General features: G+C 39.0%; 1 protein-coding gene across 3 annotated transcripts in view; it reads right to left on the reverse strand.

Moving 5' to 3' along the window:
* Positions 1 to 19,091, reverse strand: part of Akap13 (A-kinase anchoring protein 13) — a 285,672-nt gene that overhangs the window by 131,607 nt on the left and 134,974 nt on the right. For all 3 annotated transcript variants that reach the window (XM_028776648.1, XM_028776646.1, XM_028776647.1), the window contains 3 exons: positions 10,697 to 10,889; positions 3,588 to 6,705; positions 226 to 353 (listed from right to left, as the gene is read on the reverse strand). In XM_028776648.1, the coding sequence (XP_028632481.1) occupies positions 226 to 353; positions 3,588 to 6,705; positions 10,697 to 10,889 (3,439 nt within the window). The remainder of the gene's footprint in view (positions 1 to 225; positions 354 to 3,587; positions 6,706 to 10,696; positions 10,890 to 19,091) is intronic.

The raw sequence follows: 19,091 nt of genomic DNA on the forward strand, positions 1-19,091 counted from the left end.
TTTCATCGTAATTTCCAAAGGATTCATGTAGGAGAGACCACTCCAAAACTTTGATGACACCAATACAAGTTTAACAATAACATACCATTCATTTCAAAAGCAAAACAAGAAAGAAAGGGTAAAATCCTCTATCTATCCTGTCCTATAACAAAAACTAAGGTTGTAGCCCACAAGGAGATCAAGTTGAACACATTTTGTCCATGCAGGCCTGCAGATGTCGCTTACCGCCTGGGTCCCTGGGCCTTGCTTCATCTTGGGTGTGGCAGTTCCATTTCCTACAGCCTCCTCCTCAGAAGCAGCACTGATCTTACTCACAAGATCCACTTCATCTCCAGTTTTGGTGTCTGGCATTTCTGAAGTAAACATGGGTTATTCAGAATGAGTGCATTTAATTAAAAAAAAAAAGAAGAAGAAGGTTCCTAGGTGCTTTAGTATTTATACAACAAACTCCAGGTTTCAAATGCTTTGTTTGTTTTTCCATTGAACGTCAGGAGCTGGTGCCGTTTCTGACCCCATGGTGAGCTACTCCTCATCACATGGATCTGTGAGGAGATTCCCAGATTTTAAATGAGGCTAGAGCTAAACAAGTTTCAGTTTATTGAGGTAAAGCTTCTGCGACTAGAATCTCTTAAAAATGTGTTACCGACCCTGATCTATGCATAGGTTTAAACAATAAAACTGGACAATTTCAGTAAAAATTTTTTTAAACTATTATTTCTTCCAGAAGTAAAAGCTGGTTAAAAAAAAAAAGCAGAAAAACAACCAATTAACCAAAACAAACAAACAAACAAACAGAAACATGTTTCCTCCTGAAAAAGCTTTTTAAATTTTTTGTTGTTGTTCTATTTTAGTATTTAATAGTCTGTCCCCATACTGACCATCCTCTCAACAGACCCTACAGTAATATTTTCTCCTACTGGGCCACGACATGGTCAAGTGAAAGCACGACGTGATAATGATGTTCAAGGCAAATCTAGTCTTCTGACACTTCTTTAAAGGGGAAAGATTGAATAATCAAAATTTACCCTGATATTCCAAATGCAAATGCTGTCTCATTTTTATGTGGTTGCTGATTATCCAGCAACACTAGTTCTCTGGCCATAAAAAACCCCCTGTCTAAAATAATGAGGTATCTGTCATTCAAGAATAAAACATTAAGGTCATTCACTCTAACAACAAGTGTGATCCTCCAGAAGGTCTTAGATTGTGAAGTCACATTCCTAACAAAAGAACATTCAAAGTTCTTTCTGTCTTTTCCTTTATAATTATACAACTTTGCTAGCAATTTAAAATAGGTAGTCATGTTTGCTTGTGCAGAAAATTAAAATCTGTTAGCTTTCATACAATTAAGTTTTATTTTTAAAAATCTGATTAAGGAATCCCTTTACAAAATCCCTTGAAGAAAACATTTCTAAGAGAAAAACTGTGTGTATTATAAAAGAGGGGTATGGTTATGGCTTTTATTTTATTCAGGAATGTGATTTTTAGTATAACTTTAACTTTACTATACCCAATCAATGGAAAATATGTACCAGCTACAACAGTAAATATTGATTACTGAGACTCTGCAGGACTGGCTTGGTTTAGTCAAGCGCTGACAACCTTGGTTTGCTCAGCACAGTGATCAATCAATGGTTTTCAAGAGGCAAAGGTTCACATTCCCTTCTAACAGGCTTCTCCCAAATCAACAGCTAACTGACTCAGAAAACAATCCATGAGCAGAATGTAACCTTCACAAAAAATACCCTTGACTATGAGATCACACTCAGGTGCTTTTTTTGTTTGTGTGTTTGTTTTGTTTTTAAGGCAATGTGACCAGGGACTTTCCTTAATCCTGGCTATTTCATGAAGAAAGCACCAATGTCTTCACCAGTGACTACTTTTTTTTTTTTTTTTTGGAGTTAGAGGCTGAGCACCAAGCCTGTTATGAGTTCTTTTGGTAACAAAACAAGTAATTTACCTACACAAAATATATCAACCCCCAAATCATATTAACTTTAAAAACTTCCTTCTTCATGACTTAAAAACTTCACACCATTTCTTAGTATCTTCACCACAGTTATATATACTTAAGAACAGAAGTCTAAGACTCTGCCCGTTTCCTTTTTCTTTTCTTTTTTTTTTTAACCTTTTCTGATGCAGTGCTACAGACATACACTTCATAGTTCACAGTTACTAGGGTCAAACTGTGATCACAGAACAAGAAGGAGGAATAATCCCATCCAGGCTGGCCAAGGACAGAGCACCCAAAGAAAGGAAAACAGCCAGGCATCAGCTTACAGCCACTCCCATGCTTCTGAAATGTCAACCTGCCAAGGCCCCCAAAATAGACGTGTTGTTGTGTGTCTTTAAAAAAATTAGAGACCTCACTTCAGTGTTGAGATAGAAGTCAGCCTAAAACAGTATCAAAAAACTGAAGTCACCAAAACACCCACCTCAGCTTCCTTAAGTCATGTAACTGCTGCTCTGGAAGTTGGGGTTTAAAACAGCTAAAAAAGCCCTTCATCTGGGCATAGTACTTACAGTGTTTAAACCCCCTCTCCAGAAACAATTTATTTTCGTTCATCTCTCTCCAAGCCCCATACTTACAATCTAACACGTATTACACTTAAAAGCATTGCTAACATATTAAAAAAAAAATCTATCATAAAAGCATCAGGGCTACAGTATAGCTGGTAGCAGGTAGTGGTGGCATAAAAGGCTGCATCTAACTGACCTTCCGGACTTCAGAAGACAAGACTGACAACCATTCCGACTCCAGTTTCAGCTTCAGTCTCAAAGGCCACAAGAAGTTCTATTCAGTAACTTCATTCCACTGAGCAATGGTGGCTTCTCTCTGCTCTCTCTGGACATGGTTACCCATCAATGGAACAGGCTGCTTGTGTTGAGCAATCTGCTTAGTGCAGCTGCTTCACCAAGATAAGCAGACACCAGGTCTGCCCGGTGACAGCAGTGCAGCAGACTGGGCTTGGGCGGAAATCCTGTATCCTATCCCCTGTGCTGTGCAGGACCCTGAATTCCCAGACTCTGCCCAAAAGTGAAGCAGCAAACCTGGAGGTCTGTTTCTCAGGCAGGAAAAGGAGAAAGTACACATCCCCAACTTAACCAGTGACCTAATATCACTGTTTTAGATGTTCATTTAATACAATACTTCTCAAAAACAGCTGATCATGAAATCGGCCCAACTTTAATTCTCTTACAATACAGACAACTATGACTTGGAAAAGTTTCCAACTTGTAAACAAAGCACGTTAATTCAGCACTACATTCTGGGGTTCTAAAGAAAAGAACTAAGTTGTTTGATTATCTGACGCTGTCCGAGATCCAGGTACTGTCTTCCGGATTTAGAAACTGCAATGGCTCCAGTGTGACAGAGAATGTAGGCTTAAAAAAAAAAAAAAGCTTTGTGCCTATAATACAGGAAGTAAAAATCTGTCCAACCCAAGATGACACGTGTTTCCTGACAGCAGACTATTAACGTGGCAAAATACATGACTGAGCAAGCAGGATCTCAAACCAACAATATCGACATTCTAGTACATAACAGAGATGTGCTTCCTAAGCTGTTAAGAGACTACTTTGCTTACCTAGTGCTGGCTCAGGCCTGTCGACAGGTAGAATAATTTTCTCTGGTTCCTCTGTCTCAACACCACAGTGTCCAGTGGTTTCTTTCTGAGTATTCTCCATCTGCAGGATCTCCCCAGGTAGGAAAGCACATGTACTCTCTGTACAAGCACTGTCCAGCTGCTTAGTCTCTGGACTGGACAGTGATGGATTAGGAATTTCTACTTTCGTCATCAGTGTGTTGGAGGCCTTGGCTCGCTTGATGACAGCCTCCACTATCCTAGTGGCGGTCTCCTCTATGGAGTTTGCTTTGGTAGGCACATGTGCAGCCTGGATTGAGACCGTTCCAAGTACAGTGGTGGCATTACTTTCCTCTGCTGGGACTGAGGCCTGTGCCACTTGCTTCACGTCAGCTTGGGGGACATTGTCATTGATTGCTGAGAGCCCTGTCTCTGTAGGGAGGTCCCTGGTCAGAGGCTGCATTGTTTCTTCATCATTTGGGGTCTCTTTGGAGTTACTTGTGGCACAGCTAAGTTCTGTTCCCTCCAGTTTCTCTCTCTTGCAATCAAGTGGTTCTATCTCTGGGGTTATGACTTCCTGTAAGTCAGTGACACCTTTGTCCAGTAAGACTTCTGGCAAACTTGGAGTCATTTTCTTCTCTTGGTTTAACAACTCTGAAACTGTGATTTCTTTGATGCAGTGTGATGTATCCTCTCTTCTGGGCTCAGCAGTAGCTGGTAAAGCATCAGCCACTGTAACATCCTCCATTACATTTCTGCTTACCTCACAAGCATTAGTTTCCCCTTGGAACTGAGTATTCTCCACACCAACATTGAGAGCAGAAGGCTGATTACAATGGAGTGCCTCAGACGCACCCGGCAGCTGACTTGGCAACAGAGATGAGCCGCTCTGCTCTGTACTCGAGGCTTTCTGCTTTGAATCGGCAGACAGACTCGTTCTTGGTGGCACTAGGCTCTTTACAGCCTCACCTTCAGTCGGCTGGGAGACCTGTGGGGCCACTTCCTTGTTGTGTTTAGTTTCTGTTTTCAGACAGGCAGAGGGTGTGTCTGGTGAGTTACTGTGCTGCAGTGCTTTCTCCTCGGCACAGAGGGCTGATACAGGTTTTTCACATAATCTTGGTATCTCCTGCCCAGGAGGTGGTGTTCTTTGGTCTTCCCTTGACATTTCTGAAGAATGCGTGTCTTCTTTAACAGAAGAACATCTCATTGCTTTATCTTTGCCATCTTGCCCCAGAGCTGTGGAACTGTCTAGAACCACTACATTGTCACCTTCTTCAGGCAGAAGAGAGTCAGAAACCAAAGCAGTTTTATCCGTGCCTTGTAGTAAAGAGTCGCTCAGCACTTCAAGTGTTGCTGTTGGGCTGGAACCCTCCTGTTCTCCACCAGTGCCTACAAGGCTGGTATTCCCCATGCTGGTCTGCAGCTCTACAGCAGAGGGTGTAGGTGGGCCAGAGGCCCCGTCTCGTACCTTATCGGTATCATTCAAATCTCTTCCATCTGGGCCATCGCTACAAGCTGTAGCTCTATGGGGCTGAGGAGTTGCTGTTCCCTTTTCTTTCTGGGAGGGGACAAGAGAAAGTACGTCATCTTTGGTTACTGATTCACTCTCTGGACTCCTCGCCAGAGAGAAACTGCTGCCTGGAGATGATACCTGGTCTGGCACTAGTTTTCTCTGAGTTTGGAGGACAACTGAAGGCAGATGTGGAACATCCTCAAGCACATTCGTTAAAGGTGTATCTTGTTTCAAATCTTTCTCTTGACTTTTTGCATCTAAAATACAGAGATGACAAAACTCCAAAGATTTCTGGGTATTTTTCACTGTGTCAGAAGTGACTGTGTCAGCTTGTGGGTCTTTTGGGCAGAGGGTGGTGCAAAGATCTTGCGTATTTGGCTGAATTGTTGTGCTATCAGGCAGGCTAGCTTTACCACTGCCATGTTCTACTACCAACCCCCCACTAGAAGTTACTGTGCTCTGCTGACATGCAGACTCAGCAGAAGGCGTGCCAGACCCGGCTGGAGAACAGAGCAGGGCCTGGCTATTTAGGCTCTCAGCATGCCGTGCATGTGCATTAGACTCTGAGTTTTGTTTTGGCATCCCATCTGATCGTGGCCCCAACATGGTTAAATCCAAGGGTGATGCTGTCTCACAAAGGGCTACTAGGGGAGGTTCTAGTCCACCGAAAACCTTGTCTTCTGTAGCAGCAACAGCAGCAGCAGGAAGCACCTGGGAGCTCTGGTCACTTGTGGTTCCCCCCTCACAGGTTCTCTCCTGAGTTTCCATTCCTGGTTTTTCAATGGGGATTTCTTTAGGACTTGATGCAGTTGAAGCCACAGCAGGAGTGTTAGCACCCATGGCACTGGAGCCAAAGACATGGTTTGTAATATCAGCTTTCTCTAAGGGTTCACATAAAACTTGAACAGCAGTCACCTCAGCTGTGCTAATGTCCGAATTCTCACATCTTTCCTTTATGCCTTCCCCTACTTGAGGCTTATTGCTCTGGGTGGTAGCATCTGGGGTAAGTAGGCTATGTTCCAGTTCCCCTGCCTTTTCTGGGACAGCAACATCTGTTGAAGAACTGACTGGTAGCTCCCTTCCAGAAGAGTGCTGGCATGCATCTGGTTCTGTGACCATGACATCCTGCAGCACACTGCTCGTGCTGCTCAGTGGCTGCTGACATGTGGCCACTCCAGAATATTTTGTTCCAGTTACTTCGGTTCTGTTTCCACAGGATGGAAGGCCTTCTCTGCCCTTCACTCCACAGTCGGGTATGTTCTGAAGGCAGCTGTCTTGATGAGATGCAGACCTGGAGTCCATGGCAGATGCTGGCTCCGCCTCTTCCCGTTTTCTCCTCGCAGCTTTATTTTTCTTATGAGAACAGACAACATTTTCTTCCTCAACCACACTTGACAAATCACAGGAACTTTCAGCTTTCCTCCCAGGACTCCCTTGGCAGCACAGAGTGCTCTTAGTTTCTTCAAAAGGAAGCTGCTGTTGGTTAGAAGGCTCTGGTACACAGGGAAGGAACTGGTCATCTGTCTCTGGTACACTGGGCACACAAGACGAATCTTGTCCTGTCACCATTAAAGGCATGAGATTGTCCATCTGCTTCAAGTTTGTTTTCTAGGAGAAAATCAAAGATACTTTTTAAAAATTGAGCATGAAAAGAAAAGGGAAGGGAGAACCTGACCAAGAGAAAAAGATGTCACTGACACCTGTAAGCCAAGTCTTGTTGGATAAGAACTGTCTTTCCAGGCCTTCTCAGTTAATATATGACGCACTATCCTCTGCCCACATCTATGTATCCATTGGGATATTAAATTTTATTTAGATTATAAACAAATAATAGATTATAATAGATTATATTAAGTGACTGATTGCCATATTAAAAGAAATAGATTAAAAACTAAGCCTAAGCCTTGTTTTAAGAAAGCACAGTGAACATCTTCAAGTAAGAGCCAGTGAAGACTCTTAGCTCTTTACAGGAGTGAAGTCTACCCATCTGCCTCAAATATCGATGTAAAGACAAAGTGTAACCAGTTTTAGAACACCTTTCAAGCAAAATATTCAGCCACATAACTATATCCCCAAAATATGTTCAACCCAACATACCTATGCTTTCAGAATTAGGAATTCTATGTATCAATTTGATAAAAAGTAGATTTTGTGGTGTCCATACAGAATATTAAAAAAAAAGAGAGCATATACTACCAACCAAACCAAACTCTTAACAACTGTCAAGGGTGTTGTGGCTTGAAGACACTAAAAATCTGATCAAAAAATGGTTTTTAGCACCATAAAATTTTTAGGTAATGTAGTTTTATTCACTTTTTTTCTGAGACAAGGCTTCACTATGTAGAAGAACTTGCTATGTAGACTGGCTAGCTACAAAGTGACTCAATCCTTCTGTTTTTGCATCCTGACTACTTCAATTGGAGGCTTGCATTACTATGCATAGTGTAAATTTTTTTAAAATTAATTACATGAACAAATAAGAAATAGCTAAAACAATCATAGTTCATCAATGTAGTAAAAATAACACAACATTGTTATATAAACTATGAAGACTGCTTATTTAATCTGTCTTCTGCCCCTGAATTTGTGTGTGTTTGACAGAGAGAGATACAATATGAAAAAACTAAATAAAATTTACAGCTAATCAGAAGTTATCAATTAAGGAAAAAAAAAAAAGGACTGTGGAGGTGGCTCTCTGTTGAAGAATGCATAGTTCTCTTGCAGAGGGCCTGAGATTTCTATTTCCAGCACCCTACATCAGGCAGCTTATAAACACTTCTAATTCCAGCTCCAGGGAATTTGATACCTTCCTGTTTGCATTTATCTGCACATATTTCCCGACAACACACATGCATGGGAGTGGGACACGCACGGGTGCACACACACAAACACACACACACACACACACACACACAGATTAAAATAAGTCTTAAAAATAAATAATATAAAAGTATCACAGACATACAGACAAGGCTTAGGAAAATAAAAACAACCAAATACAGTTGCACCTTTGGTGAATTTATAGTATCAAAATTCAGCTATAGTGCTATTTATTTCATACATAATAATTTAAAAATGTGATCTCCATTTCTTATCCATTATAATACTTTTAAATACATTCATTAGCATATCTCACTTACCTGTTTAATCTGTAAATATACTATGTAGTATATCATTAGATTGTTCCTGCTAATTAAAGCTATCATAAAGTTTGCAAAGAAGAGTATAGTGTGCTATCCTTGCTAATGTCTTTTTGTTAGAGTATACTAAAAATCAGATTCTCACTAAACATGTGTATGCTGTATTCCTTCAGAGTATTCAAAATTAGGTTGGTAACATTCCTTCTAAAAGTTAGGACAGCAAATCAATACCCTTAATCAAGAGTGAACACTGAAGACCAGAGGAGTAGGCAGTGTTATCTAAAGAATGGTAGAAACAACGCTGAAATGGGCAAGTTCCCTCAATTAGATGATCATCCATTAAATAAGAGAGGAAAAGATAATTTCCGAACAGTCTGTTTATATGAAAATGACAGGCTGGAAATAAATATCATTCAGAAAGACAGAAGAAGGCTGGAGAGATAGCTCAGTGGTTAAGAATGCTGGCTGCTCTTCTAGAGAACCCAGGCTCTCGTCCCAGGACTCACATGATGGTTCACAACCATTTGTAACACCAGTTCCAGGAGATATGATGCCTTCTTCTGACCTCTAAGTGCACTGCATGCACAGGATACACACACAGACACACACATACAATACATACACATGAACATGCATGAAAAGCAAAACAACAACAAAACAAACAAAAATATAAAAATATTCCAAAAAAGAAAACCAGACAGAATAAACCATTTCATACCATCATCGTAGTATAGAATTCTTTTTGGCTTGTCACAAAAATAATGCCTTTGGCATTGAGCTGGCCCTAGATGACCTCAAACAAAATTATTATGAGGCTGTTTCCAAATCAAATTAGCTCTGAAATAAACTGGGTGGAAAAATGATCTAAGCTTAGCTTCTCAGATGCTACAGATTCACCCATGTGACATCCATACTATCCACAATAAATGCGACTAAGAGACTGTAATGATTTTATGTCTGGAAACCATTTTATCTTCAGTGCTTGAGTGGATTATAAAATCCTTATTTTTCAGATGGTCTTTTTAACTGTCAGTGATCCACGGAAATACAAAAGCTCTATCATCATCATTCACTGAACAGCAGTGAACAGGTTTTCCTAAGGAGTGAATTCCCTTCTTGGTTTTTAGCAACAATCTAGAAATTTTGGCCTTCTTTAGTTCTAAAACATTATAAATTTCTTATCACAACAAGAATATTTTGCTCCACTTGCTACACATTTGTACATCTAAAGTGCCTGTGAGCATCTTTCATTACTTCAGAAATCTGTTAAGAATTTAAAGATCTCAGTCCTCTAGGCTAGCAAGACGGCTCTAGGAGTAAAAGTGATTCCTAACAACACTCTGTTGTACTTAGAGATCAGTGTCTGCTCAGCCAGCATCAGAGACGCTTCAGTGTAGCAGATAGGAATAGAAACAGAGACCCACAACAGAAAAAAAGTGCAGAGAATTTAAGACTTTGGGACACTCATTTCTAAATGGAATGTCTCCATCAAATCCCGCCCCTCAGAGCTCAGGAAACCCTGTGGAAGAGGAGGCAGAAGATTATACGAGCCAGTGGAGTTGGAGGACACCAAGGAAACAGTTTTCTCTGAGTAAAAACAAAATGAAATATTAGGCCTCTACTGCTACAATCCTAATGTTAGCTCTGTTTATTAAGTGGCAACTGTCTTAGTTTGCTTTCTATGCTGTTATAAACACCATGACCAAAGCCAACTTGGGAAGGAAAGGGTTTATTACATTTTACAACTCTCAGGGATGGTCCGTTACTGCAGGAAGTCAGGGAAGAAAGTCAAGCAAGAACCTGAAGGAAAGAGCTGGTTGACCATAGAGGAATACTCCTTACTGACTTGCTCCCCACTGTAGGGATCATCTCTTGTGTAGAAGCATCACCTGTCAATAAACAGCTAATGGCCAATAAGCTGAGGCAGGATTACAAGGTGGGACATCCGGCAGAGACTGAGAGGAACTCTGGGAAATAGTGAAGGTGGGAAGATTCCCTGTCTGCACTGGAAGTTGGATGTATGAAACTAAAGAGAGGTAACTAGCCATGTGGCAGACAGTATAGTATAAATGGGTTAATATAAGTTACAAGCTAGTGGGAACAGGCCTACTTAATGGCTCAGGCTTTTTTAAAAAAAAATAATAATAATAAGCATCTGAATCGTTACTCAGGCATGGGTGGAAAAGCCAGTGGTTATACCCAACAGCTTTCTCAGCTTTCTTATACAACCCTAGACTACCAGCCCAGTGCTGAGCCTTTGCTCACTTTGATTCAGGTGTTTCTCAACTGAGGTTCCTTTTGCATAATGACTCTTGCTGTGTCAAGCTGATAAAATACTAACCAGCACAGCAACACTGCATACTAACAATGCTTTATAAATTTACATTCTAATTATAGCAAGACTCACTGGGCGAAGTGCATAGACAGACACCTAACTAAAAATGAAAACTTTCCCTTACCATTAGTTGCTGTTGGATATTCATAAGTTTAGAAATATGTCCAGTACAACTGTCTCCATGGGGTTCACGATGTGATTCAGATTCAGAAGTCAATGTATAGATGTCCAATTCTCGATGGTGCCTCACCGAACAGTCGCCATAAGGGATTTCATAGGATAAACTGCTCCAGAAATCTGGTTCACCAGCATTTTCCCTGCAAGCAAACAATCTTTCGTTAATATATTACTTCTACTAGAGGACACAGATTTAATCTTCTAAGAATGATGTAATATTTCTGATTGCTCTCTGAGCCTTCAGAACAGAAAATGGGTTTATGCAGCTCCAATGATTCAAGGATCTGACAGGCATCTCTATCTTCTTTTCCCTCTTTGTAAGAGAACAGAAATGACTTAAGTAAAACATAACAGACAATTTCCTAAGGATTTTGTTTTGATCAAGACACTAAAGTCTGGAATATTTAATAAAAGAACTTCTGGGGGAATCACCATCCCTGACTTCAAGCTGTATTACAGAGGAATAGTGATAAAAATTGTATGGTATTGGTACAGAGACAGGCAGGTAGATCAATAGAATAGAATAAAATCGAAGACCCAGAAATAAATCCACACACCTATGGTCACTTGATCTTTGGGAAAGGAGCTAAAACCATCCAGTGGAAAAAAGACTGCATTTTCAACAAATGGTGCTGGTTCAACTGGAGGTCATCGTGTAGAAGAATGCAAACTGATCCATTCTTATCTCCTTGTACAAAGCTCAAGTCCAAGTGGATCAAGGACCTCCACATAAAACCAGATACACTGAAACTAATAGAAGAGAAAGTGGGGAAGAACACATGGGCACAGGGGAGAAGTTCCTGAACAGAACACCAATGGCTTATGCTCTAAGATCAACAATAGACAAATGGGACCTCATAAAATTGCAAAGCTTCTATAAGGCAAAGGACACTGTCAATAGGACAAAACAGCAACCAACTTACCAATCCTACATCTGATAGAGGGCTAATATCCAATATATGTAAAGAACTCAAGAAGTTAGACTTCAGAGAAACAAATAACCCTATTAAAAAACGGGGAACAGAGCTAAACAAAGAATTCTCAACTGAGGAATATCGAATGGCCAAGAAGGACCTAAAAAAATGATCAACATCCTTAGTCATCAGGGAAATGCAAATCAAAACAATCCTGAGATTCCACCTCACACCAGTCAGAATGGCTAAGATAAAAAACTCAGGTGATAGTAGATGCTGGCGAGGATGTGGAGAAAGAGGAACACTCCTCCATTGTTGGTGGGATTGCAAGCTGGTGCAACCACTCTGGAGATTAGTCTGAAGGTTCCACAGAAAATTGGATATAGTACTACCTGAGGAACCAGCTATATCACTCCTAGGCATATACCCAAAAGATGCTCCAACATATAACAAGGACACATGCTCCACCATGTTCATAGCAGCCTTATTTATAATAGCAGCCAGAAGCTGGAAAGAACCCAGATGTCCTTCAACAGAGGAATGGATAAAAAAAAAAAAAATCTGGTACATTTACATAATGGAGTACTACTCAGCTATTAAAAACAATGACTTCATGAAATTCTTAGGCAAATGAATGGAACTCAAAAGTATCATCCTGAGTGACGTAACTCAGTCACAAAAGAACACACATGGTATGTACTCACTGATAAGTGGATATTAGCCCAAAAGCTGAGAATACCCAAGATACAATTCACAGACCATATGAGGCTCAAGAAGAAGGAAGACCAAAGTGTGGATGCTTCACTTCTTCTTAGAAGGGGGAACAAAACACTCACAGGAGGAAATGTGGAGACAAAGTGTGGAGCAGAAACTGAAGGAAAGGTCATCCAGAGACTGCCCCACCTGGGATCCATCCCATATACAGTCACCAAATGCAGATACTATTTCGAACGCTAAGAAGTGCTTACTGACAGGAGCCTGATATAGCTGTCTTCTGAGAGGCTCTTTCAGAGCCTGGCAAATACAGAGGAGGATACTCTCAGCCAACCATTGGCCTGACTATGGGGTCACCAATGGAGGAGTTAGAGAAAGGATTGAATGAGCTGAAGGGGTCTGTAACCCCACAGGAAGAACAGCAATATCAACCAACCAGACCCTCCAGAGTTCCCAGGGATTAAACCACCAACCAAAGAGTACACATGGAGGGACCCATGACTCCAGCCGTATATGTAGCAGAGGATAGCCTTGTCAGGCATCAATGAGAGGAGAGGCCCTTGGTCCTGTAAATGCTAGAAGCCCCAGTGTAGGGGAATGCCAGGATGGGGGAGCATCCTCATAGAAACAGGGGGAGGGGGATTGGATAAGGGGTTTCCAGAGGGGAAACCGGGGAAAGGGATAAAACTGAAAAGTAAATAAAGAAAATATCCAATAAAAGAATGTTAATATCATGGTAATAATCAAATAATGAACTATAACAACAATGGCTTCAACCTGGTTTTCAATAGTAGCAAGAGCCATTAAGACTGGATTATAAACAGGTTATACTATATGCTAACACAATTCAGTTCTACTACATGGCAAGTGTCAGCTGCTCAATTCCTGTAAAATACTCCTCTGAAACAATAGAGGAAACACCTCCAAACTTCTAAGTCAACTACACAAGGGAAAACCACAATGCTAAATATACTATTCCCATCAACACAAATCCTGTTTTAAATGAAGCTCTGGTTCTAGGAACTTCAAGTTAATTTTTTTTTTTTTAATTTAGAAACCGAAAACTGATTGTGTGGCTCAGTGGTAGGACACTTGGCTACCATTTGCAAGACCCTGGGTTTGATCTCCAGAGAAAACACTAAAACTATAAAAATAAAACTCAACTTTGCTCAACTCATAAACATACTTGGTATACAAACAGAGTTCATATGAATACAGACATGAGTGACTTCTGGCCTAAGACTAAAACCATGAAACTATTTTTTTCTGATTAATGTAGCAAACTTCAGGTTTAATAAGGGGAGCAGGCTTACTTGAAAACATTTTAAAACAATTCAACAGGGAAAGAAGTAGCAACTTCTTTCATAAATGTTCTTTTATTATATCCACCTGGGTTTGTTTCTTCTCCACAGGTCACAGCACTTCTAACTTTCCCTCTGCTCACAAGGCCCGCCCAGGCAGTGCACCTGGCACACTGGCTTTATGCTGTATGAAGAGGTGTAAGAGTTTAAGATGAACAGGGATGAAGCATTCAGTGCATCACACACTTCATATTCTCCCTGTCTATATTTTGGCACACATTTCACATTAAGGAGCCTCATCTGCTTTCTTCTTGGAAGCTCTAATCCTAGGTGTTGCATCCTTTTTCTGTTAGTCAGATACAATGTATAATGCACAGAGCTGAGATTACTGGATTTAAATCCAAGTACTGAATTTCTCGCCTATATGTTACAAAGTGTCCTAATTTCTCTGAAACTTAGTTCTATAACCTGTACATAGGGGTATGGTAATTCAATCATTATTTCAAGAAATGGATAAAATGAGCATCAGGGGCTAAGCACAGGGAAGGTACAGCTTGTGTTGCCTGTTACTCCCCATCCTGCCTTTCCCATGGCCTGCCAACATATTCTACCATTCTCAAAGCATGGACCTTCTTTATATATAAAATCACTGCATCTTTCATTCTAAAGTCACTTTGTTTAGTATACTTTGTATCCGCAGAGGATCTACTTAGCATTGTTTTAAGTAGAACCCATTCTATATCTACCATTAGTGATTAAGTGACCCCTTAGCCTTAACTTGTGCCTGGTTACCTAAAGTTTACTTTGGAAGCTGTATGCAAGCATTTTACAGTGACTAAACCAAGTCTGACAGGACACAAAAGCATACCTACAAATACACTAGACAAATCTTATTTCTTTTAGTTGGCAAATCAGGATGTCCTGGTAAAGATCTTTTTCAAAAAACCAAGTGAAATGGAGGCCTGCAGATAAATGAACTTAAAATAGTACAGAAAGCTCTACAGAGATCTCCACCACTTCCTCCTCCTCAACTCCCTTCTTAGATCATGGTGAGAAAACTTCCATTATGATGAAAGCAATAGGTATTTTATTATCAATTGGCACTTACACAGTACAGATATCATTTTATGACTACATTAGATAGTATTAAGTGTCTTAAATCGCCACATTCAAACAGATCCTGAAAAAGCCTTCTAACTTTCAAACTTCTTGTCAAAGGTGATTTATATTGTTTTCAAACATTCTCGTGAGCCCCAAATTGTGTGTGGTTTCTCATGTGGCTCCAGAAAACACTCTTCTGAGCCCAGCATGACTACTGTGGTTTAGCTACTCATCTTTAACTCCACCTGGGGACAAGGGACATGTGTCTTCTGAACAACATGTTTCCACTGTTTACTATACACCCCCTTGGTACGTTTTAGGTGCTCAGGTATTTGTTGAAATTTTACCCCAGAGGGGGAAAAGTAAGAATTACTTTGCTAGCGTTTTGTTGTAATTGAACAAGAAGTAGCTTGGACTTCTCCTGAATGACTAGTATTGTTACTAAGTCTGGAAAGTCTACTTCTTTATAGTTAATTTGTTGAAGGTTTGTGTGTATGTTAGGATTAAGCCTGATTTTTTTTCTTTTTTTGAAGTTGCAGGGGAAAACAGGAGAGAGCTAAATTATTGACCGTCCTGTGGCAGCTAGGTTACTTGGTATTAATTGAAGTGTACTGTAGGGATATTGAATTTTGTTGAATTGCATATATAAACTACTAGATTTGGTGCCAGTTATAGACTCAATTTGGATGCTATAACTGTATCTGTATAGAACGACTTCTAATTTATACTAGTCTAGAATTGAAAAATGTGTTGTGGATCCTGTAAAATTTGTGAAACACATACTTAATATGCCTGATGGACTTCTGTTGCATATTATACTAAGTTTTTGTTACGTTTGGATGTTGCCATAATTAGAAACTACTACAGTGGTAGTTAATGTTGAAAAGTAAGAAGAGACAGTTTTAGAAAGGAGTCCATGTACAGTTTCTGAGCTTTTGATTTAAAATACAAAGAAGAGCTAGGCTCTAGGTACTGTGCATTTATAAATACAATGTCATGTTCTTTGGTGTTACCTTTTCAGCAATAACCCAATGGGAGAAATTTACTTAAAAGATGATTATTGGTTTGCTAATAAAAGATGAAAATAAACTGTAACAGATTACAAGGTTTTCTTAATGCAATTTACACTATTCCTCATTGTTCTTAGATTACAATATGTCCCTCAGGCTGGCCCAGAACTCATAATCCTTCTGTTTTGGTCTGTATAATGCCAAGATTATAGCCATGTGCCATCATAAAATGACAAATTTTGATAAATAAAAATATAAGAATGTTCTTATTCTTAGAAAATACAGAATAAAATATTTAAGACAAAAGCATGTTGTCTCAAAACTCTCAAAAGAGTTTCATGAAATATTTCTCTATATATGTAAATACACAAAGATAAAGTAAGTATAACAGAAAGTTAGCAAATGGTGAATTTAGATGAAGAACATACAAAAGTTCTTGGTACTATTTTTCCATTGAGTTAAAAAAAATCAACATAAAAAGTTAAAATACCAAGCAATTTAATACATGCAGAGGTGGTATTAATTCTTTAATTTTCTGTATTTTTATTTATAAGGTAGCAGGGAAATACTATTTCTAGAAAAAACTAGGGACTTATAAGATGCAACGGCCTTGATAAGTACTTGAAGTGTATTATTTAATCTTCATGTAAGTATCCACAAACAGTTACTATTCCTATTTAGGGTGAGGAAATTGAGCCTCAAACATTATATATATGTATTTACCAGCACTGATTAATCTGTGTATAAGATCAAACTTTACCACTTATAGAAATAACAGGGTAAAAGCTAACCTCTTTAAGCATACAATTTGACATAAAATGGTAATAATTCCTTTATAAAGTATGGCAATTAACATCTGGCATACACCTGAAGTCCATAAGTATGAACACCCTCTGTCCTCACCACACCACCAAGAAGTAAGGGAATAAGAGAATAATTTGTCTGATTACAAGTTGGGCTGGCTCCACACCTGCACTCTCCCATTGTATACAATGTTGCTTTTGGTAGAAAAGAGTGGTTTTCTTGTCTTTTTTTGGTGGGGAGGAATGCCACAGAAGGAAATATCAAGGGTCATTCCAAGGCATCCAAAGTAGAATGAAAACTTCTCTTGCTGAGTCAAATAATGGCCAGATACAAACATCCTCTGACTCCACCTGCCCCCAGAAAGAAGTTTCCAAGTCCATCCGAGGAATTACTCAACAGCATGGTAAGCACTGGTGACATTCTAATCAGACGTAGCAGAAATGGCCAACCCAAATTCTCAATGCCTAGATGGCAAACTGAGTATCTTCAGCTTCAATGAAGTGCAGCTAATCAGGAAGGCTGTTATGCTGCAAGTGTCATACCCGTGTTGTTCACAAGCTGACCCACCATACAGTCATCCTTTAAGGAGGAAAATGCTCTATTTGCTATACCAGTTTACCTGAAACTCATCTAGGCTGAACTGAGACCTTTTTAGAGGCTAAACCACAGGTCAGTTAGAGGAGCATGAAGAGTGTTAATCTTTGGGTAGAATTTCATTTATACTCTTAGTCTAGGAAAAATGATTGGGATTCTACATACCAGAGGTTTTCCAAATGTAATAAAAAAGGAAAGAGCTCAGGGATTTGGGGAAAAAAGGGAGAGACACCAGAAAAGTGGGAGAAATTAGGAGTGGAAAAATCACAAAAATATGCTTTGTTCAAAAGTGTTGATATTGTATCTGATCATTTCATGAAACTTGTTTGAAAATACTTTAAAAATCAAAAGAAATGGGAACAGTAGCTTTCTTATGGAGTTAACTTAAAAATTAATGACATACAAAGAGAGGTACAAACTGGGGGAAGATGAGAAACACACAGGACACACACAATCATTTCATTTTATTGCTAATATTTATGAATTGCCTAAGAAAAATGAGATATAAAGCCACGCACATGTGGCATTCCATTTCTCTTATCTATTCATGAAGATTATCATCATCATCCTAACCTGCAGGGGAGAACACTGAAGTATATGTTATAAGGAACTGACTAGCTTAACCTACAGCCAGTCACGGGAAGATGGTGTCACCATATTGCAATGCCATCCATTACAGTGAAGGGCACCTGAAAATTATTTTAAAAGAGTATCAGCATTGCTGACCAAAATCAAACTGTAGGTTAAAGAAATTCTTACAAAAATAACTTGAAGCTTGAGAAGAAAAATATAAATGGGTAAGATAATTTCAAACCAATGATATAAAACTATTCCAGAAAGTCCAGTGTTCAAGTGTAGACAGAGAACAAGGCAGGCTGACTTAAAATTTTTAGCTTTTTCACACAGTAAAAAGTCAAACCAAAATTAAACAGCAAACACCTGTTTGCTAATTTAAATGGCTTATTCATGGAGAAATAAATGTATAATCTCTTCTAGTCTTACTGAAATTCACTATAAATGGATTTAAACAAATCTAAACATGAATCTGTTAGTGTCACTGTACTAAGCATTGAAATCACCTGATTAATAAACTTCCATATAAAGAGTCTGTAATTCTATAAACAATTTGTGAAAGAAATTGGTAACTTTAAATTGCAATAAAGGTACTATTCTGTGAACTACTTTCTTGACTTGAAAAAGAGTATTCTGGTTATTAGTCTGATTAGACCCTCAACATTTAGTCAGGATGTTCACTTGGCAATACACTAGGTCAATGAAGTTCAAGAGAAAACCCTTAAACAAACCAGTAAGTTTCTAGGGACCTCATACATTTTTAGAAAGCCTACTGCTTTGACTTAGTTTTTCAGAATTTGCTACCGAAATATATTTACTTCACCTATCTTTTTGACCAATAACTTAAGTCACAATAAAGAAACAAATTTTCATAAAGTAGTATTACTTTCATCTTTCCTCTAATCTGCTATTTTTGTAGCAACATTTAACATTATTTTCCCCAATAATAGCACTATACAATAAATTAAGTGAAAAGAAAGCAAATTTCTCTATTTGTGATAAAGAATCAAAACTTTTTTTCTTTCCAATTCATTACAAAGAAAAAACTCTAAATAGCATTTGATGAGACAGAGACTGATGGGAAAAGATTTCATTACCCTAACAAATGGATACTTCACTGAGGCCTGAGAAAAGTTGAAAATTTAATTGAATAGGATTCAGGAGGTTTTAAAAGCCCAGTTCACAACTAGTTCTTATTGGAGACTACTCTTATTTATTATTGTATCAAAGGCATCCAAAGATCAACTTTAACAGCCGTGTTACTAAGGGCTTCTGTAATTTACTGAGAGGATTCCCTTGAACAATGTGAAATGCTGGGAGCAAATCATAGC

This window comes from Grammomys surdaster, unplaced genomic scaffold (genome assembly GCF_004785775.1).
Source record: "Grammomys surdaster isolate TR1022 unplaced genomic scaffold, NIH_TR_1.0 271, whole genome shotgun sequence".
NCBI lineage: Eukaryota > Metazoa > Chordata > Mammalia > Rodentia > Muridae > Grammomys > Grammomys surdaster.